The sequence below is a fragment of the Carettochelys insculpta genome, chromosome 26, assembly GCF_033958435.1.
Source record: "Carettochelys insculpta isolate YL-2023 chromosome 26, ASM3395843v1, whole genome shotgun sequence".
NCBI lineage: Eukaryota > Metazoa > Chordata > Testudines > Carettochelyidae > Carettochelys > Carettochelys insculpta.
In genome coordinates this window covers 9,170,243-9,196,676 of record NC_134162.1, presented here as the reverse complement: position 1 = coordinate 9,196,676, position 26,434 = coordinate 9,170,243, and the positions used below count along the sequence as shown (strand labels likewise).

The following is a 26,434-nucleotide window of genomic DNA, read 5'->3' as shown; positions in this document are numbered from 1 at the left end:
TTACAAGTAAACTCTCAAGTGAACTGGTCCCACTGGCCTCCAACAAACCACGATTTATGGCTTCAGTGAAAACACCAGCTGAGGGGATTTGAGGAGACCCATGTCAGAAATCCAGCCTTTCAGAAAGATCGGCTTATCTCATTTTATTTAGGGCCCTTCGCCCCCCACGGTTCTTTTAAAGAACCTCAAATTTTGTGCCCCTGGGAAGGAAACAACCATCCATCAAAATCCTGCGAGGAGGAGAAAAGATAATAATAAAAAAACATGAGAACAGGGAGGAGAGAAGGAAATGAGCCAGAAAGGTTTTAAAACATGGTTAAAGATGCAACAGCTTTAAAAGAAATCAATGGCCTCTCTCCCCTGCCCCGGCATCAGGACAAGGAATCATTGTGCCAAGTCAAGGATTAAAGAAGAGGGAGAGAGAACAGGTTTGGTTAGGTTGATGCAAGTGCTCTCTTGTGGTTATTAGGAAGTCATGCATTGTAATAGACTAATCACTCACTGCCCGCAGTAGGAGATGCAGCAACAGCAGCAGCAGCAGAAGTGGTAGGAGTGGAATTGACGGAGGAAAGAGCTACATGGGTTGGGCTAGAAACATTTTTTACATCGTGGTGTTGGCTCACGATGGAAGGCTGTCTCCTGAGGGCTCCCTGTAAAGAGGAGGCGCCGGTCTGGAATGTGTAAACTACGTCCATCTGTAAAGAATCAGAGAGTAAGATAGCTTCGTCCCCCAGTTAGCGACCAAGAGAAATGGGGGGAAGCGGGAGGGTTGGTGGGGAGGAGAGGCTGGGCAGACAGGGACAGACACACAAACGATATGGAAGAGGAAAGGACAGAGGTGGGCAGGAAGGGGTGGGGAGAAGAACAGGGAAACCCATTTCAGATTACTTTCCAGTCAATACAGTTTTGGCAGGTGATTCAGAAGCAAAGATTAGAGGTTAACTGCCAGTCTCTCCCTCTCCGGAGTTTGCATCAGATGCAAACTCTGCAGGCCCCAAAAGGTGGGGGCAGTCAGGGGGAAGATCTAGTATGTCAAGGCAACCTGCAGGAGAGGTGAGGGGGGCGGGGTCAGTGAGAGCTGGCACCCAGTACAAAATGCAGCCTACAGTCTAGAAACCTGCAGCGGGATAGAAACCAGTGTTTCCAATCGCCCAGTCCGACGAAAGCCAGGACTAAAGGGCTGATCCCGGAAACGTACCAGGCACCCACGACTCCCCCACTAAAGCCAAACGGGCTCATGGATGCTCAACACCTCTCTTGGGGTCAGGCCCCAAAACAGGGAAAAACCAACAGCGGTGAAATAAGGAAGCAGCTGCAGACTTGGTCTGCTGACAAATGCCAAACAACGGATGAACGGAGCAGTAGCCAGTTACACCTGGGGATTTACACGGCTCTGTATTTGGACCATCTTTGCTATCTTAGTCCACACAGACAGAAGTGGACTTCCTTGTGGCTTCCTGTGCCTCTGGCTACTGCCCTGATCATGTGATTCCTATTAAAAAAAGGCTTCCTTAAGGAATGGCACGCAGCTTCCAGTCCATCCCGCTGGATAATCCATGCACTGCTTTGCCACTTCCTGCTTGCCCTCTTATATTCTGCTGCAGGAACATTTTCCTGCAATCAGCTAGGGCAGTCTTGAAAGAATCACTGCAGTTTTCCTTTAAGGCACATGTCTTTAGGACACTCGCTTGGAAATCTAGAACTCCAGGGCTTTAATCTCCAGGCTAGGATTTGCAGGACAACCACAGTGCTGGAAAGAACCCAGGGCTTTGCATAGTGTTGCAGTAGCAAGCAGCATTTTTCATCAGGCAATAATGCAAAGTTTTGTTAAAAAACTGGCCCCAGTGTGAACTTGTTGGGCACCGCACAGTTGATACAGGTTTCGCTATTTCTTTCTTCTCACTGGTTTGGAGACAGCACCTAGAACCTGTATCATCTCAGCAGCAGAACAATACCAAAATTTCTACCTACCATACGCTGGCAAGTCTGGATCATTCTGGTGACTCCACGGTATTCCCAAAGGCATTATGTTGCAGGGCAGCTTGAGAAATTAGCAAACACACAACCCCTGTCCCAAACACCAACATCTCTGAGCCCAAGGGAATTCGTTTGTGCTGTATTCCACCGCAAAAAGAATCCAGACCTGGCCGATTACAAGCCAGCACCGAAGCATAAAGCACTAGGAGCCCAGACCAAAAAAATCACGTGTTGGCTTCAGTCACATGTACTCATGTTTTTTCACACAACTCATGATGACCTCAGTGCAGGCCATGCTCCAAGCTTCTTTTTACACATGTGGCTTCGGTGTGGATCACATGCATTTCCTAAGTGTCATTCTTACACTGCGTGAACCACAACTTCCATGTGTGAAGAAGGACTTGTCTGCAAGTCCCACCTGGACACCTCTCCCAGGCCAACTGACTCAAGGGACCTTTTGCCGTTTGGTAGCTGTGAGGGAAACAGATATCTGCCTTGAAACAATAACCAACCTCCATGAACCCAATGTGCACATGGAAACCGAGGTGTCATTTCTGCAGGGCATCCCCAGCCTGCACCCCTCTTCTTTGAAATACAACCACACTAAAATTCTCATTCCAAGTATGGGATTCTGAAGCATGCGAAACAAGCTGCTTCCTTCCCGATGCTTTGTAAATTTAACAATTGCAGGTGAACTCTGGCAGGGTCCCACAGCAGGAGTGGATGTGGTAAGATTGGAATCTTCACATTCAGAGACCTCTAGGAGCCTTAGTCATAGGAACAAAAGGTGAAAAATTCATCTCCTTAACTTCTGAGGGTAGGACAAGAAGCAATGGGCTTAAATTGCAGCAAGGGAGGTTTAGGTTGGACAATTAGGAAAAACTTCCTACCTATCAGGGTGGTTAAACACTGAAATAAATTGTCTAGGGAGGCTGTGGAATACCCATTCTAGGAGATATTTAAGAGCAAGTTAGATAAACTTCTACTAAGCTTGAAGGACAACAGCTGGGGTACTCCTGGGGTCAGCTAGAAGTTTTGTCCCAAGACAGACTGAAGTGGAGGAGACTTGCAGATGACCTACGCTCCACATGGAGGACAAGGGTTTAAGTCAAGTTAAGTAGATAAACCTCTATCAGGGATGATCTAGACAGTGCTTGGTCCTGCCATGAGGGCAGGGGGCTGGACTTGATGACCTCCTGCCAGTTCTAGTGCTGGATGATTTTATGAATGCGGGGGCAGATGGGTGATTGCTTTGCGTAGGCAAGGACACAGCAAGGAGGAGATAGCCTGCTGGATCTGGATCTCATGGAGACATTTCTTCTTGGTTTATGATGGCTTCCGTGTACCACACATGGATTTAATCTGCCTCGCAGATAGCACCCAGAGATCCCTCCCCCAACACCTCCCTGCTCTTCTCCTCTGAGGAATTTCACCCACAGGACTCAGATGCCAGTGGGAAGCACCCTTAGCCCCTCAGAGCCCTCTCTGGTGAGGCAGTGTTTTGACACAATGGGAGAAGAGGTGGGAGGGCAAAAAGAAGGGTGGTGTGAAAATGACTAAGGCAGCTCAGTGGTCATCCCACTTCCCTCTTCCTTGTGCCTTGTCCCTGGTTATTGGGAGCTGGGGAAAGAACAAAGGGGAACAGAGGGGCAGACCCTTACTGTGCCCGTGAGACTGCAGGGGTCAGGAACAGACAGACTGCCTCAGCCAGGCACGTTTTTCTGGAGTCAGAAAAACCCTTTCAGCAAAACCCTGCCCCCCCAGGACTCATTCAGATGGATGCTCCAGCTTTGACAGAGCTGCTGGGCCCTCTTCAAGGGGACGAAAACCCCCTTTCCCCACTAGGACAGCTCAACTTGTTAGGCAACTGCCCAATCTGTAGCCAGGAGGCCAGACCGTAGGGGAAGGACAGACAGGCCAACACACGGGAAATGCCTAGAGCAGATGAGGAGGGGCACAAACGTGCAGGTGCAGAAGACCGGGAGTCCTCTGCTCCTCACATCCATGCTGAACACACGAGATTTCCAGCAGGGCATTTTACCCAGAAAAGCAAGAGAACCCTTTTCTAAATGGTCCAGGGGCTTGCAAGTCATTGGGCACCACATTCCTCCCGTTGGCCCTGGCTTCCCTCACGCCTCGTCTGACACAGCTGGTACCTTGGCCGTGTGGGACTGAGAAAGCCCCCCTCGGCCCAGGACAGAGAGAGGGCAGCTAACAAGAGAAACACTGAGGTTATAGCTAGTTGAGAAATGTGCGCAGCTCATGTGCAAGGCAAGCTCCGGATGAGATGCTTCCTTGATGATGGAAAGAGGAGAAGTTCCCAAGGAGAAACAGGCACTTGGCCAAAACAATAAGACATCAGTGAGGTAGCTACAGCATCAGGAACAGTAGATAATGAAGAGGCATCCACAAGAGGTGTCTTACTGGGGGGGCAGTGGGAGCAGCAGAGCACAACAGAGAGAAACAAGCCACCCCCAGGCTGCTCTGGATGTCTTTGCAAGACCGGGGCAAGAGAGTGCACAGGGATCCACAGAGACACAAGCCAATGCACCTTGATGATTCTTGTGCCGACAGCTGACAGGCCGGCAGGCCTTCTGCTGGCAAGGAGGAGCCCCCCAACCTGCTTGCACCTGGAGATCCCTCCCCACTGCAGCTGCACCCCCACTCTCTGAGTGCAGCCCTGTCCCCTGGGAAGCAGGCATATGGTGCACACACAGCTAAGCAGCACTGCATGCCCCTAGGCCTGGCTTGCTGACCAGAGCTAAGCCAGAAAGGCAGCATGGAATGCTAGACCATGGAGCATGTGAAGTGTCACTGTGGCTGCAAGGAGCTGCGCAGGGAAGAGGCTGGTCCTAGATCTTGTTGACCAAGGCCACTGGGAAAGCAGGAAACGGCATCTCCGTGCCCCACACGGTACCTGAGTCTGTATCCTGTTGAGGCCCCGGAACCAGAGGATCTGTCCCCGCCGGAGCTCCATTTCGGCATGGTCTATCTCATCCATGTCCTCCGGCAGCTCCTCCTCAGGAATATCCTCCTTGGTGATACCATGTCCGGCTTCCTTCAGGAACTTCAGCTGGCTGGTCGGGACAGTGCAGATGAGCTACAGAGACACAGGGAACCCCTGGCTTAATCACTCTCCAACTGTGCCAGTGCAGCTGCTTCCTGATCCCGGGAACACCAAGCCTGTGGCCCCTGATCCCCCACGATTCCTGTGTCAGGAATGCTCAGGGATGGCTTGCCTGCAGCCCCAGGCTGCTTGCAATGCAGTTCACAGACAGACTGTAACAAGAGGGAGAGCCCTCATCTGCCAGCCTCGAGCCGTACTCCCTCCCACCCCCTTATGGCAACCCCAGGCAGGGTTCCCTCTCATTATTTCCATCCATGGGCAGAATAAATTTTGTTCCATGCACCGAGGCATGTGCAGATGTGCACCACCAGCAGAAACACATGCCAGTGGCTGTGGGAGATCTGAGAATCAGCTGGGTAGTACCTGAATCTCACCTGGGCGGCCACCCAAGCGCTCAGCTTACTGGGAACACTGATACCAGGGTAGATATATCAGAGGCGGGGGGAGAGATGGATGGACAGCTGTTTGTCTCACAGCACCAGCCAGAGGACAGAGAGCTCTCCCTCTGCTTTTAGCAAAAGGAACAAGTTGTGCTTGAGGGGGCTTTAACTCCCGAACACAGGCAGCAAATGTGCAGGTGGAGGGACAGTGATCACCGATATTTCCATTGGGGGGGAAGGTTGGAAATATACCTTAGGGGAGGAGTGATCAGCCCAGCCCTCACCTGGCCCCACAGCAGCTCTCCAACACCGATAAAGATACACCACAACCACTGGCTTATGGTGAGCCCGGAACAGCTGAATGGTTTCCCACCAAACTCCACAATGAGGATCTGCGGCACAAGAGAGAAGAGCACATGCTGGGTGGGGCTGTGAGAGGGAACATGCAGTCAGAGGTCATGCAGCATTCCAGAGCCTCCTCCAATGTTCCCTCTAATTGTATTCCATCCAGGGCAGAATAAATTTTGTTATGGGCACCAAGGCATGTGTGGATGTGCACCACCAGTAGAAACACACACTGCCAGCGGTGGGTGGTCTGCTATGCATCTGGGCAGCACCTGAATCTCTTCTGCGTGACTACTCAAGTGCTCAGCCTACAGGGAACACTAGTCTTTTCTCCCTCAAGCTGCTGGTTGGGGGTGCTTTCTCTGCAGGCCTGAGGTGTCACCTGGTGCAGAACAGCAAGATTACAATGGGCGAGGGTGGGCGTTGGAAAGTGCTAAGAAGTACCCACCAAAGGCACGTGGAGAGAAATAGCGTATTTTCCCCTTGAAAATGTTCCCTTTTTAAACTCCCCTCCCATTTACGTTTTCAGCAACTGGAAGAACCAGAAAACGTCAAAAACAACAAAAACAAACATTGACATAAAAGGCTGTTCCTCATTGAAAACAGTTTGTCCCTTAAAAAGATTTAGATGCATTCTCCCAGTTGTATTCCAGTTAGCACCTGGGTCCAGCCAGTATCTGGAAGGAAACGTGGTCAAAGAAGAGTGGGGATCTCACCCAGACCCAGAAAATCAAAAAAATCCCAACTTCTCCCATGCTTTTCCCCCTTTGTTATCATGGGGTAGCAACAGAGCAAAAGGAACAAGCTGGGGACCACAGCCAGCTCTGGAAACCTTCTGCAACGAACGCTGTGCTGGAGCTCCCCGTTACTGGGAGATGGCCTTCCGCACAACACACCCAGCCACTCTTAAATCACTTCCCCATCTCAAAGGGAGCCGCCAGCACAACAGCTGAGCCCACATCGTTAAGTGGTTTTACTGCAAAAGGACAAAATTGACACTCCAGACAATGGCTTGGACAAGGTGTACTGTGAAACTCCAGAGAAATAGAACCAAGAACGGAAACACTGCAGGATCCCTCACATCAGCATCTGGATGAGAGTTGGGCCAGACCCAATCTCACTTTGATGGCAGGGCTCTGGGTTTTGCATGACTAAGGAGCAGTTTGGATCCAGGGTTCAGTTTATCCTGTTTTCAAGGTCATTTCTACTCTACCCAGTAAATTCATAGGCCTATCACTGTAGTGTCTGAGCAACTCTTAAGCAATGAAGGGCTGGCTGGGAGAGGCCCCACCCCCCACAGGCCACGCCCCTTCCACCCAAGGCCACGCCCTGTGGAGTTGCCCACTTGCCCGCCCCACACCTGACCCGGTGGCTCAAGAATTCTATGGGCCGCCCTGCTCTCAGTGCCTGTGACTGGTACCTGGGAGGCAAAGGTGCCAAGCACCACCGTGCAGAAGATGGGATTCCGGAAGATGGACTCAAAGACGTTCCTCTCACCGTGGATCTTGCGAGCATTGATCTCGTTGAACAGCTGCATCATGACGAAGGTGTTGAAGACAATGGTGTAATGTTCGGAGGGCGGCGAGTGGAGCGGCGCGTTCCGGCCATTGTCAATATCAAAGAACTTCTCGCCTGCCAGAGAGGAGGTTAAAAAGGAAGCTCGTGTTTCTTCTTTCCTCTGCCCCTTCCTATGTAACCCAGAACTCAAATGGCGGCAGTAGGAGAAAGAGAAGTTACTCACCTGTAGTAACGATGGTTCTTCGAGGTGTGTCCCCATGGGTGCTCCACAATAGGTGTCGGGCTCGCCCGGCGCCGCAGATCGGATCTTCCAGCAGTTTCTCCCGGATCACGCATGCGCCGGCGCGCGCCACTCCCCACGCACCCCCGGCCACATGCGCGATCCGGTCCCCGCCAGTTCCTTAACCAACCGCCTCGAATGCTCCTGAAAAACACCAGACAGAGATCCGAAGCGGGGAGGATGGGCAGGTGGTGGAGCACCCACGGGGACAAACCTCGAAGAACCATCGTTACTACAGGTGAGTAACTTCTCTTTCTTCTTCGAGTGGTCCCCGTGGGTGCTCCACAATAGGTGACTACCCAGCAGTAACCCAAGTAAGGAGGTGGGTAATCGGTTTATGTGCAGCTTGCCCTCGAGAGGACTGCTGTCGACAGACGCTATCCTCCTCGAATACCCGGTGTAGGGCATAATGCTCGGCGCAGGTGTCGTAGGATGACCAGGTCGCCACTCTACAGATGTCTTTTAACGCGATGCCCTTGAAGAAAGCTGTTGATGCCGCCACCGCCCTGGTGGAGTGAGCCCTAGGCGGGGCCAGCAAAGGAGTCTTTCGAAGCTCGTAGCACATTTTTATACAGGACACAATGTGCTTTGAGATTCTCTGTGAAGAGAGACCTTCTCCTTTTGACCTGGGAGCAAGAGAGGCTAGAAGCCTGTCCATTTTCTGGAAGGACTTAGTTCTGTCTATGTAGAAGGCCAACGCCCTTCTCACATCCAGGAGGTGCAGGCGTGCCTCCTTGCTGGAGCTGTGAGGCTTCGGGTAAAACAAGGGTAAAACTATTGGTTCGTTAAGATGGAACTCTGAAGAAACTTTTGGAACAAAGGCTGGGCGCAACCTTAAGGTTACCGCCTCCTTTGAGAATACTGTGCAGGGCGGCGTTGCCATCACTGCTGCGAGCGAGCTCACCCTGCGGGCTGACGTAATCGCAAGGAGGAAAGTTGTTTTCATCGTAAGGAGACGGAGGGGAACTGTGGCTAATGGTTTGAAAGGTGGACCCGATAGCGTGCTGAGCACCAAGTCCAGATTCCACGATAGTGGAGCAGTTTCCGAGGGGGGTACAGGTTTACCAGCCCCTTCAAGAACCTTGTGACGACAGGATGGGCGAATACAGTGGGCCCTTCCTCTGTATGCCGAAAGGCTGATATAGCAGTGAGGTGGACCTTTAGCGAGGATAGAGAAAGCCCGCCTCTCTTGAGGTCCAATAAGTATTCTAGTATTACAGGTATAGGCACGTCAAGGGGAGCTAACTGCTTGGCAGAACACCAGGCTGTAAATCGAGTCCATTTCTGCTTGTAAGTCCTCCTGGTGGAAGTCCTTCGGCTACATTCCAGGACTTGTTGTACTCCCTCCGTACACATGCTCTCTAAGGAGCTGAGCCATGGATTAGCCATGCTTGCAGATGCAGACCCTGAGGGTGCGGGTGCACTATGGACCCCTGAGCCTGCATGAGTAAGTCCGGCACCACCGGTAGAGGAAGCGGTGGGCGGTCCGACATGCGCAGAAGCAAGGGAAACCATTGCTGCCGATCCCAAGTTGGGACTATGAGTATCATGCGAGCTCTGTCCCTTCTGGCTTTCTGCAGAACCTTGTGGATAAGCACTGTGGGGGGAAATGCGTAAAGTAGAGGGCCCCTCCATGAAATCATGAATGCGTCCCCCAGGGACCCCCATCCCACTCCTGCCCTGGAGCAGTACTGGGGACACTTCTTGTTGTACTGGGTGGCAAAGAGATCGATCTGGGGAAACCCCCATATACGAAAAATGCGCCGTAGCAGATCGGAGCGGATCTGCCATTTGTGCATGAGTGCGAAGCGCCTGCTCAGCTGATCTGCTTTTGCGTTGTGAGCGCCTGGCAAGTATGAGGCTTTCAACGTTATGTTGTTGGCAATGCACCAGTTCCACAATCGGACTGCTTCCGCACATAGAGAACGGGATCATGCTCCTCCTTGTCGATTGATGTAAAACATAGTGGAGGTATTGTCGGTATTGATCCCGACTACTTTGCCGTGCAGGTAATCTCAAAAATGTTTGCAGGCATTGAACACTGCTCTGAGCTCCAGTATGTTTATGTGCAGTGTCTGTTCCGCAGGGGACCATAGCCCTTGCGTCAACTTGTCGCCGATGTGCGCTCCCCATCCTATGCGGGAGGTGTCGGTAGTAAGAAAAATAGAAATTTGTGGTTGGTGAAAGGGCACCCCACTAGCAGATTCTTGGGATTTTCCCACCACGCCAGGGATCTGCGCACCTCTGTCGTGGGCGACACCACCCTGTGGACAGTATGGGATGCTGGTTTGTAAACGCTCGCCAGCCAATGCTGAAGGCTTCGCATGTGTAACCTGGCATTCTGTACCACAAATGTCGCTGACGCCATGTGGCCCAACAGCTGTAGGCACGTTAAGACCAGCACCGTAGGGCTGTATGTGATGACCTGCACCAGCGCACTGATGGCGCGGAAGCAGGCGTCGGGCAGGTATACTCTTGCTGTGAAAGAGTTTATGCGTGCCCCTATGAACTCTATATCTTGTGTGGGTTCAGTCTTTGACTTTGCGAGGTTGATAACTAGGCCCAGCGAAGAAAACGTGTCCGCTGCGACGCATATCATGCGTAAGACCTCTGCCTTCAAGGCCCCCTTCAGCAGGCAGTCGTCCAGATATGGGAAAATAAACACCCCCTGTCTGTGCAGGTAGGCTGACGCCACTGCCAGGGTTTTGGAAAAGACTCTGGGGGCCGAGGAGAGGCCGAACGGAAGAACCCTGTGCTGGAAGTGCTCCTTGCTGACCGTGAAGCGGAGGAAGCGCCTGTGTGCCGGGTGGATTGTTATATGAAAGTAAGCATCTTGTAAGTCAAGGGCTGCAAACCAGTCTCCACTGTCCAGTGCCGTGAGTATAGAGGCAACTGTGATCATCCGAAAACGTTGCTTGCGCAAGTAACGGTTGAGGCCCCGAAGATCTAAGATGGGCCTCCAGCCTCCTGTTTTCTTCTCTGGTAGGAAGTAGCATGAATAAAAACCTTTCCCCTGGAATTTTTCCAGCACTCTTTCCACCGCCCCTATGAACATAAGGTGATCCACCTCCTGCTTGAGCCTCACCTCGTGGGCAGCATCTCTGAGGAGAGGCCTGCAGGAGGCTTCATCGGTGGAGTGACTGGAAGGGGATCGTGTAACCCGTGGCTATGATCTCCAGCACCCATTTGTCTGTGGTGATCTTTTGCCATTGGGAGCGGAACGGTCTGAGGCGATGATGGAACATAAGATGAGAGTGGCATTGAGCGATGGTATTGATAGTGCAGCCCCCGACATACCCGTCAAACTTGTTGCCTTTGGGCCTGCCCCGAAGGCGTACGGCTTTGTTAAGAACGCTGCCCGGGAGTTCTGTACTGCTGCTGCTGTTGATGGCGCCCCTGGTTGTAGCCTCGTTGATACTGAGCACGCTGTGGTTGATAAGCGTAGCGTCTTTGCTGAGGGTAAAAAATTTTTTTTTTCCTGTATCGGGGAGTATAAATGCCCAAGGTTCTAAGTGTGGCTCTCGAGTCCTTACTGGAATGGAGGACCGAGTCGGTGGAGTCTGCAAACAGCTTTTGTGTATCAAAGGGAAGATCCACGATCTTCGGCTGCAGGTCTCTGGGGATACCAGACATCTGGAGCCAGGATTCTCTACGCATGACCACTGCTGTAGCTGCTGAACGTGCCGCCGTGTCCGCCACGTCCAGGGCGATCTGTACTCCCGTCCGCGATGCTGCGTAGCCCTCTTGAACAATTGCCTTTAACACTGGCTTCTTGTCTTCCAGGAGTGAATCCATGAGGGGAGTAAGCCTGGAGTAATTATCAAGTTGTGGTTTGCTAGGTGTGCTGCATAATTTGCCATTCTCAATAGCAGGGTAGAGGAGGAATATACCTTCCTACCAAACAGCTCTAGCTTCTGAGCATCTTTGTCTGATCCCCCCGATTTGTACTGAGAGGCCTTCGACCTCTGCTGGGACGATTTGACCACCAAAGAATTCGGTTGTGGGCGACTAAAAAGGAACTCCATGCTCTTTGCCGGGACGAAATACTTCTTATCCGCTCTCTTGTTCGTAGGCGGGATAGAGGCCGGAGTCTGCCATATGGTAGTGGCTGACTCCATAATGGCTTCGTCCAGCGGAATAGCAATTTTGGATGAAGCTGGGGGTCTCAAATTTTTCAGGAGTTTGTGATGTTTCTCCTGCACCTCTGCCATTTGAATATCTTGCGTGAAAGCCACTCTTCTGAATAGTTCTTGAAATTGTTTAAGGTCATCCGGGGGGAAGACATCCCCGGGGACCATGGCCCCATCTGGGAAGGATGAGGAGGAACCACTGGGGTAAACCTCCCTCAAACTCTCAGGCTCCTGTGGTCGATGATACACTTGCTCCCTGGAGGATTGTGAAGGAAAGTCCCGGGGTTCTAAAACTAACTTCTCTTGAGATAACTGTGTTTCCGTCCCAGATCGAGAGTGTACACGGCGGTAGAGACCTCCGCGACGACACAGATAGAGGCGAAACTGGCTTGTGATAGTACTCCAGGGGATCCATTCCCAGAAATGGTGAAGGTGGCCCAGGCCATGGTGACATTGGTTGGAAGAACGGAGAGGGAGGTTCTGGATAAGCCAGTGGAGTCACAGGCCTTCGGTGCGGCGTGTGTATCACGGGGGGAGGGCTTGGTGCTAAAGGCAGCGCAGCCCTGTCTGGAGATGGGCTGCGGTGCCAGGTTTTTGCTTTAGCCTTGCCCCTCCCCTGTGGGGCTGGCACTGCCCCCTCCCGTGCTGGGGATCTCGGCCCCGCTGTCGGCGCTGCGCTCGGCACACTCAGCTGCGGTGCCGCGCAGGTAGTTTCCTCCAGCACCTGCAGGCTCCGTGCCTGGTGTCCCTGCACCGTTGGTGCTGCGGGGGCAGGTGCCGCCGATTCTGGCGCTTGCCTCGTTGGCGCTCTCGGCGCCCTGCGTGCCGGCTGTTGCGTAATCGGAGGCTCAGCCTCTGCCACGTGCGCTGCCGCGCCGCTGCTTCCCTGAGCTCGCGGCTGGGGGCTCTGCGCGCCGCTCGTCCTGCTCGCTGAACTGCCGGCAAGGATCGAGCCGGGGAGAGTTTCCTCCTTTTCTGCACCGAGGGGGTCAGAGAGGCCTTCCTCTTATGCAACCCAGAGGGCCCTTCTGGGTGAGGCTTCTCCGGCAACTCCAGCTGGAGAGACTTGTCAAACAAGAGCATTTTAAGCCTCATCTCTCTCTTTCCTGGCCCTGACTGTGAGCTTAGCACAGTGAGAACACTTCTGGGTAACGTGTGATTCCCCCAGGCAGCGGATGCATTCACTATGCCCATCGGAGGCCGGCATAGCTTCACGGCAGGACTCACACTTTTTAAAACCTGAGGAGGCCATCGCGGTGAGTCCTTTACTGTTAATAGGGTACTTAGCGCGTAATCAGTGCCTTTTCGCCCCAAATAGCGATCACCGGCCTGCGGGGCAGCGGGTGGCCTAAGTGGCCTTCTCGTCCACTCCTCTCTCTTTCGCTCCTCTCTCTTTTTTTTTTGCTGATATTCTCTTTGTCCTTGTTTTCTTTTTCTTTATTTTTTTTCGTGACAAAAACAACAAATTACACGAAAACCAGCTATCTTATCTGACTCTGGCCTTAGCCTGAGCGGATTCCGTCTGCAGCCGATGGCGGCTGAGAAGAACCGACGGGGACCGGATCGCGCACGTGGCTGGGGGTGTGCAGGGAGCGGCGCGCGCCAGCGCATGCGCGATCCAGGAGAAACTGCTGGAAGAATTCCGATCTGTGGCGCCGGGCGAGCCTGACACCTATTGTGGAGCACCCACGGGGACCACTCGAAGAAGAAGCATCGTTGTCATCATCATCTCTCTCTCAGATCATGGGACCAACGGCCCATGACTTTTACATGTGCCTATCAATGCATGGTGAATCACACCCAGTGCACTGAATGCAACACTAGCCACTCTGAGAAGAGATTAAAAAGGCTGGGACTTTTCACTTCAGAAAAGAGGAGACTAATGCGGGGGATAGGATAGAGGTCTATGAAATCATACCGGTGTGGAGAAAGCAAAGGAGGAAAAGTTATTTGCTTGTTTCCATAACACAAAAACCAGGTGTTATCAAATAAAACGAACACATTAAAACAAACAAAAGGAAGCAATTCTTCATGCAACACCCAGTCAACCTGTGGAACTCCTGGCTGGAGGATGTTGCGAAGACCAAGGCTTTAACAGGGTTCAAAAAAGAGCTAGATAAATTCATGGAGAACAGGTCCATCAATGGCTACTAGCCAGGATGGGTAGGAATGGTGGCCCTGGCCTCTGTTTGACAGAAGCTGGGAAGGTGTGACAGAGGAGGGGGATCACTCGATGATTACCTGTTCAGCTCATTCCCTCTGGGGCACCAGGCATGGGCCACTGTTGTCAGACAGGACACTGGGCTAGACAGACCTTTGGTCTGACCCAGTATGGCCGTTCTTCTGTAACTACATGGGTGACCCAGACAATTGCTATGCTCTGGACTGAATGAGAAAAGACGAACATCCCACTGCCTGGGGGTGAATGCTTATCACAAATCCATCACTCTGCGCCTGACCTCTCGGACCCTGTCCCCAAAGAAAAGCAGCACGCCTCCTTCCAAGCCTGGGAGCAGGAGCTCATTAGTCTGCCAGAGACTAAAAAATCCAGCACAGAGCGGGAACGCTGGATGTACAGCTCATTGCAGCAACCTGTGGTCCACTACGCCCCCTCACTGCTACTCCCCCCACTCCTTCCTTTCCACCTTTGAGCGAAGGGTGTTAATGGGCCCCCCTCACCTTGAATAATCCCTTGAAATGGCATTAGCTACTTACGGCAAACCTGTTCCACTTCAAACTTAGCAGCGACCAATGCGCCCTCTAATCTTTTCCATCCACGTGCAGAATGATTTTTTCGATATGCACCCGGGCATGTGCAAATGTGCACCACCAATATAAATGTAAAATCTAACTGTGGGTGCTTTGCTAATCCACTGGGGGACACCTGAATCTTTCCCAAGCGGCCGCCCAAGCGCTCAGCTTACAGGGAACACTGGCAGCAACATGCTGGGGCTAAGTCCACACCACAAATTACATCGCTTAGGAGTCTGAAAATAATGCACACTGCTGAGTGACATAAAATTACACAGACCCGTGGGTTTTACGCAGCACAGACCATGCTTTGTCAGCAGGGAAGCTCCTCGTACTGACGTAAGTGCCACTTGTCAAGGAGGTAGGAGCTTTACCAACCAGAGAGCCCACCCCGCGTGGCTTAAGTATCTTCGCCAGAATTACACCAGCAGCTGTGATGCTGAAGATGGTGGAGTCCTGACATAGCTGAGGTAGTTTCCCTGCACTGAATCATAGAATCATAGAACACTAGGACTGGAAGGGACCTTGAGAGGCCATCGAGTCCAGCCCCCTGCCCCAATGGCAGGACCAAGTACTATCTAAACCATCCCTGATATGCATCTATCTAACCTGTCCTTAAATATCTCCAGCGATGGAGATTCCACAACCTCCCTTGGCAATTTAGTCCACTGTTTGACCACCCTGACAGTTAGGAACTTTTTCCTAATGTCCAACCTAAACCTCCGTTGCTGCAGTTTAAGCCCGTTGCCTCTTGTTCTATCCTCAGAGGCCAAGAAGAACAAGTTTTCTCCTTCCTCCTTATGACTCCCTTTTAGATACCTGAAAACCGCTATCATGTCTCCCCTCAATCTTCTCTTTTCCAAACTAAACGAGCCCAGTTCTTTCAACCTTTTTTCATAGGTCACATTCTCTAGACCTTTAATCATTCTTGTCGCTCTTCTCTGGACCCCCTCTAGTTTCTCTGCATCTTTTTTGAACTGCGGTGCCCAGAACTGGACACAATACTCCAGCTGAGGCCTAACCAGCGCAGAGTAGAGCGGGAGAATGACTTCTCGTGTCTTGTTCACAACACACCTGTTAATGCATCCCAGAATCACGTTTGCTTTTTTTGCACCAGCATCACGCTGTTGACTCATATTTAGCTTGTGGTCCACTATAACCCCTAGATCCCTTTCTGCTGTAGTCGTTCCTAGACAGCCTCTCCCCATTCTGTATGTGTGAAACTGATTGTTCCTTCCCAAATGGAGCACTTTGCATTTGTCCTTATTAAACTTCATGTCTGTGTAGCTCAAAAGTACATCTCCCTCTGTGGTAGATGTGGGTCCAATAAAAGATATTACCTCACCCCCCTGGTCTCTCTAATGGCAAGAGAAAGCCCCAGGGGCCTGCCTCAGCACCCCTGGGGCAGGCTGCTCAGCGGCTGCCACTGCCACCACTACCCCTGGGCCAGGCTGCACAGCTGCCGCCCCTTCCCTGTTCACAGTGGGGCACCGGACGCCACCATGCCCGAGAACAAGCCCCACTTCCAGCTGGTGCTGCCCAAGCAAGGGCAGTTGTCAGTGGAGGATGTGGTTACTGTGGTTTTCTGTAAACCCAAACTGCTGCCTTTAAAATTTGGTGCCTAAGAAATGCTAGAGAAAACGCAGCAAGCTGTACCGGAGACAATTTGCCAGCAAGAAGTGGCACAAAGGGAGCTACAGCAACAAATCCAACAAGAGCACGCAAGATGACTCACCCCTTTTACAAAATATTTCACTTTAAGATTGTGCCTTAATTTGTGTGTGTATTAATCTAGTGAAATTAGCTGTGCCATTACTAAAGATGAGTCTAGGAATGGTAGAAGTTCCTTCTAAGCTTTCTTAGCTCATGTTTTATATTGTATGTTATTACAACCGCCTGTAGATTTTGCCTAAAAAAAACCCAAAGAAACCTGCAGGAAACAGGGAACAGTGCAGCCTGAGGGCAGAACTAAGGGAGCGTGGGGAAACAGGTGCCTGTCTCAGCTGCTGTGACCGAAGGCACCAGCGAGGTGCAGTGCATCACAGGTAAGGCAGGCAATGCCAATTCACACAAACCCCTGGGATGGTATGTCCCTGCACTGGGGAGGCATTTCAACAGATGGGAATTCAGTGCTGATTGACAGCTCTGGATGGGCATGTTCACCCTTCATCCTAGCTTCTCTCCCCCTTATGCTGCCCTCTGCTATCTGAGCTCCCACTGCCCATTTGGTTCTTAGTCTCCATGCTGAGGCTACGAAGAAGGGAGGCTGTTCGGACCAGGGTTCCCATGCTGTGGTTGCCAACTCACTTGGAATTAGACTGAATCCCACCAAGGTCATTTCATGCAGTCCACTAGGCAGTGGCTGCAGAGCAGGGCCATCTCTGGACCGCTGACCTAGGCATTGGAAGGTTCTCTGGGCCATTAGTGATCCTGTCAGCCGACCCATCTCCAGCAGCCAGTGTTCATATCATTTACCCTTTACTGAGTAGACAGCAGAAAGCAGCAGCGGCTTCCCTGGACCCAGCATGCTCTCTGCACCAGTGAACTCTGGTGCAATGTGACTCACAGAACGGAGGTCACTGTCAGTGGACACATGCCCAGCTTGCATGGATTTACCTCTAACTGGGTTAGAGACAGAGGGGAATAGTGGGTGTGGAGGATCCCCCTCTCTGGCCAGTTCCCCATGGCCTCAGAGGCTCACCTGCAAAGAGCAGCGTGAAGATGATGGTGAGCTGGTACACGGCGTGCCCAAGGATGTTCTTCATCATGGTGCGGGAGATCAGGGGCTTGTTGCGACCATATGGCCGGCGCAGCAGCAGGGACTCCGAGGGGGGCTCTGTGGCAAGGGCTAAGGAGGCAAAGGTGTCCATGATCAAGTTCACCCACAGCATCTGGACAGCCTTCAGAGGAGAGTCCTGCAGGGGGAGAAGAATTCCCCATGGAGAACGCGCTCTCTTCGAGCAACACCTAAGAACCACCGCCCACTGCCTCTGCTGCTCTATGGCTGCTCTCCGGACCCTTCGAGCCCCATCCAGCTGGAGCTGCTCAATTGCTTCCCAGGACTTCCTACCTGCGTTATGCAGGCCCCCGTGAAAGCCACGATGACTGCCACAACGTTGACAGTCAGCTGGAACTGCAGGAACTTGGAGATGCTGTCGTACACGTTGCGGCCCCACATCACCGCCTTGACGATGCTGGTGAAGTTGTCATCCGTCAGGATGATGTCGGACGCCTCCTTGGCCACGTCGGTGCCAGCAATGCCCTGGAGGAGTAGAGTGGAGAGGAGGTGGTGGTGAGGCACCAGGCAAACCTCTCATCCAACAAGCCTTCAAAGTCGGGAGCCAGAGGAGACCTTTGCTGAGAATGGGCCACCCTGTCTCTCCAGGACACCCTCTCTGCTTGGAACCACTTCCTGTGTCCCCTGCACCAAGCACCTTCCTTCCCATGTGGGGACACCAGGCAGTCCTATTGCTAGGGATGCATTCCCTGCTGGTATCTATTATTACACTGCATAAGAGCTGAAATGGAGCAGACAGAAGTAGTATGACTACGGCTGAGCATGCTAACGCTTGCCAGCCCTGGCTCTCAAAGCATCTTACAAAGACACCTCAGTCTCCTCACCCCCTGTTAGAAGGACAAGAGGAGGTCCAGGAGCAGGGATGCCACTCGCTGAAGGTCACACAGATCAGTGGCAGAGCTGGGATGAGAACACGGGGCGTTCAAATCCCAGCGCTGGACCCTCAGCGCCGGTACAAGCTGCCTGATCGCCCTTAGCTCCGCCCCTTCCACTCTTGGCTCCGCCCCTTTGAGGGCTGGGACTTGGGCTCCCCTCCCACCTGGCCCCGAGTGGCTGTTGGCACGTCTGCCCAGTGAAGCCATTGGGATCCAGCAGTGCTCTCTCTCAGGAAAGGAGCTGAAGAGGAACAAATGGACTTTCCCCCCAAATTGCACCCAATATAACTTATTTGCCAGCAAAAGTGTGTGAGGATTATCTCCCATGTCTGTCACCTCCTGCTGCTCTTCTGACCTTGACTGACACTCCAATCCCGTAACGAGCTCCAAATGAGCAATCAGACTGCAGACTCTCACGGCAAAGACTCCCTGGGTTAGCTCCGCAAAGCACCGCGTGCATGTGCACGCACTGTCCAGTGGACACTTAGAAAGGGGAACAGGCAGTGGGCTGCAGTCGCCAGCAGTGGGCACTGGAAGGTGCTCAGTTTGCACCAATGCTCAGCAAAGACAGAGCTACATACTGAGGTGTCCAGTGGGATTTTCCCCAGTGCTCTGCTGCTGGTTCCCGTTGAGCCTGGATACCGGCAGAAGTGGTCTCTGGCTACCACTTTGCTGATTGTTAGGAGTATAAATGAGAAAATGAACTTTGACCACGTCCTTTGTTTCCCAGTCTGAGTCCATGCTCAGAGAGAGACAGTAAAGGGCCCTGAGCAGTGTCCTGTTCCCATGGGAAAGTTATCTCCATAGACTGCAGCAGCACAGACACTCTTTTCAAATCTCAGTGCCCCACGCCGCCCCCAAAAGGGCCCCTCGCTAGATTCCAGCACCTGATCCAGGCCCTTCTGCAGGTGTGGCACTCCCATGGGCAGCATGCAGATTCAAACCCTTAGTTTTAGCCAGAGATCAAGTCCACTGCTTGGACTGCAAATGTTGATGTTGCAGAGATTAAATGGGACTACAGATGCTTTAAAATCCAATGTGACATGCCAGCAATGCCCCTCTGCCATGTACATTGGACAACCCGGACAGTCTTTGTGCCAAAGGATGAGTGGACATAAATCTGACATTAGGAATTAGACTACACATAAATGTGTAGGGAAACACTTTAACCTCCCCGGACATTCACTAATGGAGTTAAAAGCAGCCATTCTTCTACTACAGAGTTTGACCAGAAGATTCCTGAGGGAGACATCTGAACTGGAATTCATTTACTAAACTGACACCTTTAACTTTGGCCTGAACAGAGATCTTAACTGGCTTATGCATGACAAGGGCAATTTCCCCACTTCTGATAATCACAGGAAAGAGAAATACCCAGCTTAATTTGCTTTATTAAGTGGTCCTACTAGTGACAAGTCATTTTCTTTTTCCGGCCCCCTCTCCTCCCGACTCCCGGCTATATAAACTCTGGACTCTGTATTTCCACTCCAAATCCTATCTGATGGACGTGGATTTTACCCATGAAAGCTCCTGACCTAACAAAGTGGCACAGGACTGCCTGTGATTTCAAAATCCAAGACCTGTAAAACTGTATCCAACAAATCTTTATTCAAAAACTATTCCAACTATTCCAACCAAGGAAACTTGTTGGTTTAAACATACCTACATACCCCTGTAGTGGCAGCAACCCACATAAGGTACCAGAACCTGAATGGGAAACTGACTAGAAACAAGGGACAATGATGGTTCTGTTTTCACGGATCCATTTTAAAGAAACGCAAAAAAGTAGTTAACAGGAAAGAGTAGATGAGATTTACAAATTCTTTCCAGGTAGATAAACTAACACATTTTCAGAAATATAAGAAAGATTTGGGGTTAGTCATTTTAAGTGAGGGTCAGTAATTCCAGGACTAGGTCCTTTCGGTCAGGTGCTGAACATCTGTAACCACCGTTGTCTCGATCACCTATGAAAACCAGGCTGTGGTCGTTTAAGTGCTTAAGTATGGGTTTATGGCATTAGCTCCCAACAGCCACATTTGAAAATTAAGTAGTAACAGAGAGGGAGCCGTGCTAGTCTATATACTATCAAAACAAAAGCAGTCAAGTAGCACTTTAAAGACTAGCAAAATAATTCATTAGGTGAGCTTTCATGGGACAGACCCACTTCTTCAGACCATAGCCAGACCAGAACGGACTCAATATTTAAGGCACAGAGAACCAAAAACAGTAAGCAAGGAGGACAAATCAGAAAAAAATGATCAAGGTGAGCAAATCAGAGAGTGGAGGGACTTGTGGGGGGAAGGTCAAGAATTGGATTAAGCCAAGTATGCAGACGAGCCCCTATAGTGACTCGAAAAATTCCCATCCTGGTTCAAACCACGTGTTAATGTGCCGAATTTGAATATAAAAGCCAGTTCGGCTGCTTCTCTTTGAATAGCAGTGCGAAAGTTTTTTTCAGTAACACGCATACTCTTAAGTCTTTAATAGAATGCCCCATTCCATTAAAATGTTGACTAACTGGTTTGTGGATCTGGAGTGTTTTCATGCCTGTTTTGTGCCCATTAACCCTTTGTCTAAGGGAGTTAGAAGTCTGTCCAATATACAAAGCATCTGGGCATTGTTGGCACATGATGGCATATATGATGTTAGTAGAGGAGAATGAGAAAGTGCCCGTGATTCTGTGAGTAACCTGGTTCGGTCCAGTGGTGGTATTTCCAGAGAAGATATGTGGACAAAGCTGGCAGCAGGCTTTGTTGCAAGGAAAGGTTCCAGGACTGGTATTCCTGGGGTATAGACTGTGGCTGTTTGTGAGGATCCTCATAAGGTTAGGAAGTTGTTTGTAGGGGAGAATAGGCCTATCACATAGGGCCTTCTGGAGTGTGGCATCCTGATTAAGTATAGGTTGTAGGCCTTTAATAGTTAGTTGCAGTGGTTTGAGTTGGGGGTTGTAGGTGATGACCAGTGGTGTTCTGTTCTTGGCTTTTTTGGGCCGATCTTGGAGTAGCTGGTCTCTGGGTATCTGTCTAGCCCTGTCAATTTGTCTTTTTACTTCTCCTGGTGGGTAATTCAGGTTTATGAATATTTGGTAAAGATCTTGTAGTTTTTGGTCTCTATCAGTTGGATCAGAGCAAATGCCACAATAGATGTAGAGGCTCTGTATACTAATATTCCACATAAAGACAGATTACAAGCAATCAGGAATACCATCCCTGATGTCACCACAGCCAATCTGGTGTCTGACCTCTGTAACTTTGTTCTCACACACAATTATTTCCGATTTGGGGACAATTTATATCTCTAGATTAGTGGAACTGCTATGGGCACCCGCATGGCCCCACAATATGCTAATATATTTATGGCTGACCTGGAACAACGAATCCTCAGCTCTCATCCCCTACTACCCTTCCTCTACTTAAGATCCATTGATGACATCTTTATGACTTGGACCCATGGTGTAGAGACACTAGAAGAATTCCACAGAGACTTTAACAATCTACACCCCACCATCAACTTATGCCTCGGTTACTCCACGCAAGAGATATACTTCCTGGACACTACAGTACTAATCAAGGATGGCCTGATCAGTACCACACTGTACCGAAAACCTACTGATCGCTATACTTATCTACACCCTTCTAGCCTCCATCTTGCACACAAAACTAGATCCATTGTTTACAGTCAAGCTCTTAGATACAATCACATTTGCTCTGATCCAACTGACAGAGACCAAAAACTATAAGATCTTTACCAAATATTCATAAACCTGAATTACCCACCAGGAGAAGTAAAAAAAACAAATCACACGGGCTAGACAAATACCCAGAGACCAGCTACTCCAAGATCGGCCCAAAAAAGCCAAGAACAGAACACCACTGATCATCACCTACAGCCCCCAACTCAAACCACTGCAATGAACTATTAAAGGCCTACAACCTATCCTTAATCAGGATGCCAAACTCCAGAAGGCCCTGGGTAACATGCCTGTTCTCTCCTACAGACAACCTCCCAACCTTATGAGGATCCTCACAAACAGCCGCAGTCTATACCCCAGGAATACCAGTCCTGGAACCTTTCCTTGCAACAAAGCCTGCAGGTTACTCACAGAATCACGGGCACTTTCTCATGCTCCTCTACTAACATCATATATGCCATCATGTGCCAACAATGCCCAGATGCTTTGTATATTGGACAGACTTCTAACTCCCTTAGACAAAGGGTTAATGGGCACAAAACAGGCATGAAAACACTCCAGATCCACAAACCAGTTAGTCAACATTTTAATGGAATGGGGCATTCTATTAAAGACTTAAGAGTATGTGTGTTACTGAAAAAAACTTTCGCACCACTATTCAAAGGGAAGCAGCCGAGCTGGCTTTTATATTCAAATTCGGCACATTAACACGTGGTTTGAACCGGGATGGGAATTTTCCGAGTCACTATAGGGGCTCGTCTGCATACTTGGCTTAATCCAATTCTTGACCTTCCCCCCACAAGCCCCTCCACTCTCTGATTTGCTCACCTTGATCATTTTTTTCTGATATGTCCTCCTTGATTACTGCTTTTGGTTCTCTGTGTCTTAAATATTGAGTCCGTTCTGGTCTGGCTATGGTCTGAAGAAGTGGGTCTGTCCCATGAAAGCTCACCTAATGAATTATTTTGCTAGTCTTTAAAGTGCTACTTGACTGCTTTTTGTTTTGAAAATTAAGGCCATGATTCTTAATCTGATAATATACCTCTAAGAATTTAAGAAGAGGGACAGTCTATTTTTAAGCCAGGATAAAAGAGAACTGTTTCATGCTAGGGGATATTTTCCATGTCGCTAGCGGCAAAAAAGCCTACAGTGTTTAATCGTTGCAATATTTTTGAACCATCTTTTAGAATTTAACAGAAAATGTATTAGCTGGGATAAAGTTCTATAGGACAACTGAAATGATCTCCTCTTCTATTACACCCTTTAAATGATTTCTATACCATCTGCGTGTTTTCATTCCCCTTCAGCTTCTTAAGATCTTTCCTAACACAACACAGTGTGCAGGGAAAGGCCTCCATTCTTCCATACCATCGCAAAGCCGACATCGGCTTTTTTCAAGGCTGGGCCGTCATTGGTCCCATCCCCGGTCACAGCCACCACCTGCCTCTGCTCTCCAACGGTGCTGTCAATAATTCCTGAAACACAGACACAGGGGTTTAAAGAAAAGCAGCTCCCACATGGGCTCCCAGCCCAGACAGAGCTGCAGTACATAGCAAAGCAGCCAGTTGCAGTGGGAATCATTAGATCTGCAAGGCAGTGGTACAACATTGGCTTGTCTTCTCTTAATGGGGACACCTGTCGGGCATTGAACGTTGCAGGGCTGCCTCTCTCCTGGGTAACAGGTGCTGTGTAAGACACTCCTCCTACCTCTCTTCTGGCAGGGTGAGACCACCCCCCATAGTTTGTCCTTCCAGATCACCTGGCATGCAAGGATTTCACACTTAACTCTAGGCCTTACTGCCCCGCTAGGTAGCTGATTAGTGCTAATTACCCCTATGCAGATGGGGAAAGAGTGAGGCACAAGGGATGATGGGAGAAAAGCACCTTGTGCTAGGTTACAGTGAGTCAACAGCAGAGCTAGGAAAGGAACACAGAAGTCCTAGCTTGGTGTTCTCTATGGTTATTTTGTGCAGGGGTCTGTGTGCCGGCTCTCAGGCTGCCCTTACCTTTCACAAGTGTATGTTTATCCGTGGGGGAGGAACGGGCCAGGACTCGCAGCTTGGGCCAGATCTTATCCAGCTGTTCTTGCTCTACCTGCAGGACCAAGCAAGAGAGAGTCAGTGAGCCCCTGGCCAGGCAGGCCTTTGAGAACTAGAGCTGAGACTCTCTCCGATTCTTTGATTTGCTGTTGGAAAAGAAAAAACCCAAAACAATTCCTTGTGGGTCCAAAAGTTGCTGAGGTCTCAGGTGTGCAGGTTTTTTAAACATTTCTGAATGAACTCTTGCTAGATTTCTAGCTAGCTAGAACACATTGCTAGCTAGGTGGAATACTAGCTAGATTTCAAAACAAGAGGTCAAAATAGTTTATTTTGCAAATATAACCAACTGAAAAACCCAAAACAAAATATGCAATTGAAAGATGTTTCCCCTCTCCCCCTCCAGTGGAAACTATTTACTGAATTTCACCCAAACTCGTGAACAGCTTTGCTCAGCACAAAAATGAGTTTTTCAGCGAATGAACTAGTCAATGAAAAATGGTGTCCTGCTCTACTGAGCACCAAGGGTCATGCAGTATGCCAAATGCCCCTGGCCCATCCCCAGCTCTGTCCACCCCACCCACCTCCGCTCCACTTTCTGGGGCCGCACTACTCCAGGGCAGAGGAGGGGAGAGACTGCCCCTGCACTTGCTGGAAGCGGTGCTAAGTGTGGGTGGGTGGGTGATGCTGGGGTGTGCCTGTGGCACCTTGGGAACACCTTGCCCCGGTTTCTCAGCAGCCCACATACACGTCACCTCTGTGCAGAAGCCAGAGGCGGCCTACATATGCTGCACTTCCAGGTCCACGGCTCAGGACAAGCAGCACCCCACTAAGCTGCTGAATGTGCCCCAGGCCCCGTGTGGCTCAGAGGCCGGGTCCTGTCTCCAACTCCTACCTCCCCCTTCTCGTTCCGGATGAGCCGGTTGAACTCCTTGCCCTCCAGGCATAGGAAATCTTCCCCGGGCAGCAGGATGCCGCACTTGGTGGCGATGGCGCGGGCGGTGTTGATGTTGTCACCTGTCACCATGCGCACGGTGATGCCGGCCCGCTGGCACTTGAGGATGGCCTCAGGCACCTGTGGGCGAGGTCAGGGAGAGAGACACAGTGGGAAAGAGGAGCAGGGGAAAACACACCCGTGGGGTCAGACACGCTCAAGGGGCAGCATGAATGGAGGACTGGGGGGTCATCAGTACGGGCACCGGAACCCGGGCCTACAAGCCACCCTTTAGCAGTTGAGACGAAGCATGAGGCCTCCTGGGGAAGGAGACGCAGAGGAAGACTAGGACGGGGCTGCTGGGATCCTGGCCTGGCAGCCAGGAGAGGCTCAGGACTAGGCGCAGGCCAGTGCGAATCCAAGTGGAGTGTCTGGGAAAGCTGGGGGTGGGAGAAGGTCCAGGGGATGAAGCCCAAGGAGCCCAGATGGGCCTGAGCGTTGTTCTGAGGGGACTGGAGAAGGGGGTTGGTGAATTCAGGCCTCCTTTAGTTTGCATGTGCCTCTGGGCATCGGGCTGGGCCATTGACAAGAGGATCAGAGGGACACTGCCTAAGGAGGAAGGCCCCAGAGAGTGGAATCCCTAAGAGCCAGAGAGCAGGAAGGCGCAGAGTCTTGCTTGTCCTCCCAGCTGGTGGGCTGGCTGATTCAGCGCTGGCCTCCCGGAGTCGAGGACCAGGCAGCAGCTAACTCGAGGGCAGGCGGAGAGGCTCTATCTTGCTCTGCAGGAGTGGGGAGGCAGGGCAGGGCGACTCGGATCTGTGGAGCCCAGCCAGGGAGGCAAAGGCACCTTTGGAGGCAGAGATGCACTGGCGCCTCATGGTGCTGGGCCATGCACTGGCGACTCAAGTTATTGGAGAGTTGGACAGGAGCCGGCTCAGCCCCAAGCTCAGAGTAAGAGGTCCTGGCTGAGTGGTTCTGAGCCAAGCAGCTTATTCTCTGCACAGCGCTCACCAGGACAGTGCATCTGTTCAGAGCCCTTCCCGGAACTGGCCGCCACGCTGCTCCTGTACTGCCCCCAGGGAGGCATAACCTCATTGCCCCCTCCTCAGGCTACCATCGGGAACCTCCGGTGCCCAAGTCCCATCCGGCCCAGCCATCAATCATGAGGTGGGACGTTTTATTTCTCCTGCTCTGCAGGATGACATGTTGACAGCAGCCTGGCCCTCTTCTGGTCTGGCATCTTAGGCAGCAGCATCACATCATTGTGCTAAGGGGTTTATCTGCCACAGAAGGAGCCCCAGCAGGGTAAGGCGCTGTGTGTGTGGCAGGGGGATGTTTTATGAGAAATCAGCAAATCGAATCATGGCCTGCAGAGCCAGTGCAGGCCGGGCCTTTGTAATGTGATTCCTGAGCTCAGAGACTTCAATGGCTAATTAGGGAAAGCGCAGGAGGCAGCTTCCAAAATGTAATCAAGAGACAGGCCTGGGACTGCTTATTGCATTAGCCCAGCGGTCTGTCCGTCACCCCCAGGCCAGCCATGAGAACGGGGAAGGAGTGCACAGCACTGTGGTTGAAAACAGATTCCTGGCAAGG

At 51.2% G+C, this 26,434-nt stretch overlaps 1 protein-coding gene across 5 annotated transcripts in view; it reads right to left on the bottom strand.

Annotated features, from left to right (window-relative positions):
- ATP2B4 (ATPase plasma membrane Ca2+ transporting 4) overlaps positions 1–26,434 on the bottom strand; it is a 118,284-nt gene that overhangs the window by 16,739 nt on the left and 75,111 nt on the right. For 2 of the 5 annotated variants that reach the window (XM_074977394.1, XM_074977396.1), the window contains 9 exons: positions 24,803–24,982; positions 23,878–23,965; positions 23,240–23,346; positions 17,579–17,770; positions 17,210–17,423; positions 7,250–7,461; positions 5,769–5,876; positions 4,895–5,077; positions 503–695 (listed from right to left, as the gene is read on the bottom strand). In XM_074977394.1, coding sequence (XP_074833495.1) covers positions 503–695; positions 4,895–5,077; positions 5,769–5,876; positions 7,250–7,461; positions 17,210–17,423; positions 17,579–17,770; positions 23,240–23,346; positions 23,878–23,965; positions 24,803–24,982 — 1,477 coding nt within the window. The remainder of the gene's footprint in view (positions 1–502; positions 696–4,894; positions 5,078–5,768; positions 5,877–7,249; positions 7,462–17,209; positions 17,424–17,578; positions 17,771–23,239; positions 23,347–23,877; positions 23,966–24,802; positions 24,983–26,434) is intronic. The other 3 variants (XM_074977393.1, XM_074977392.1, XM_074977397.1) reach the window with 2 other exon arrangements.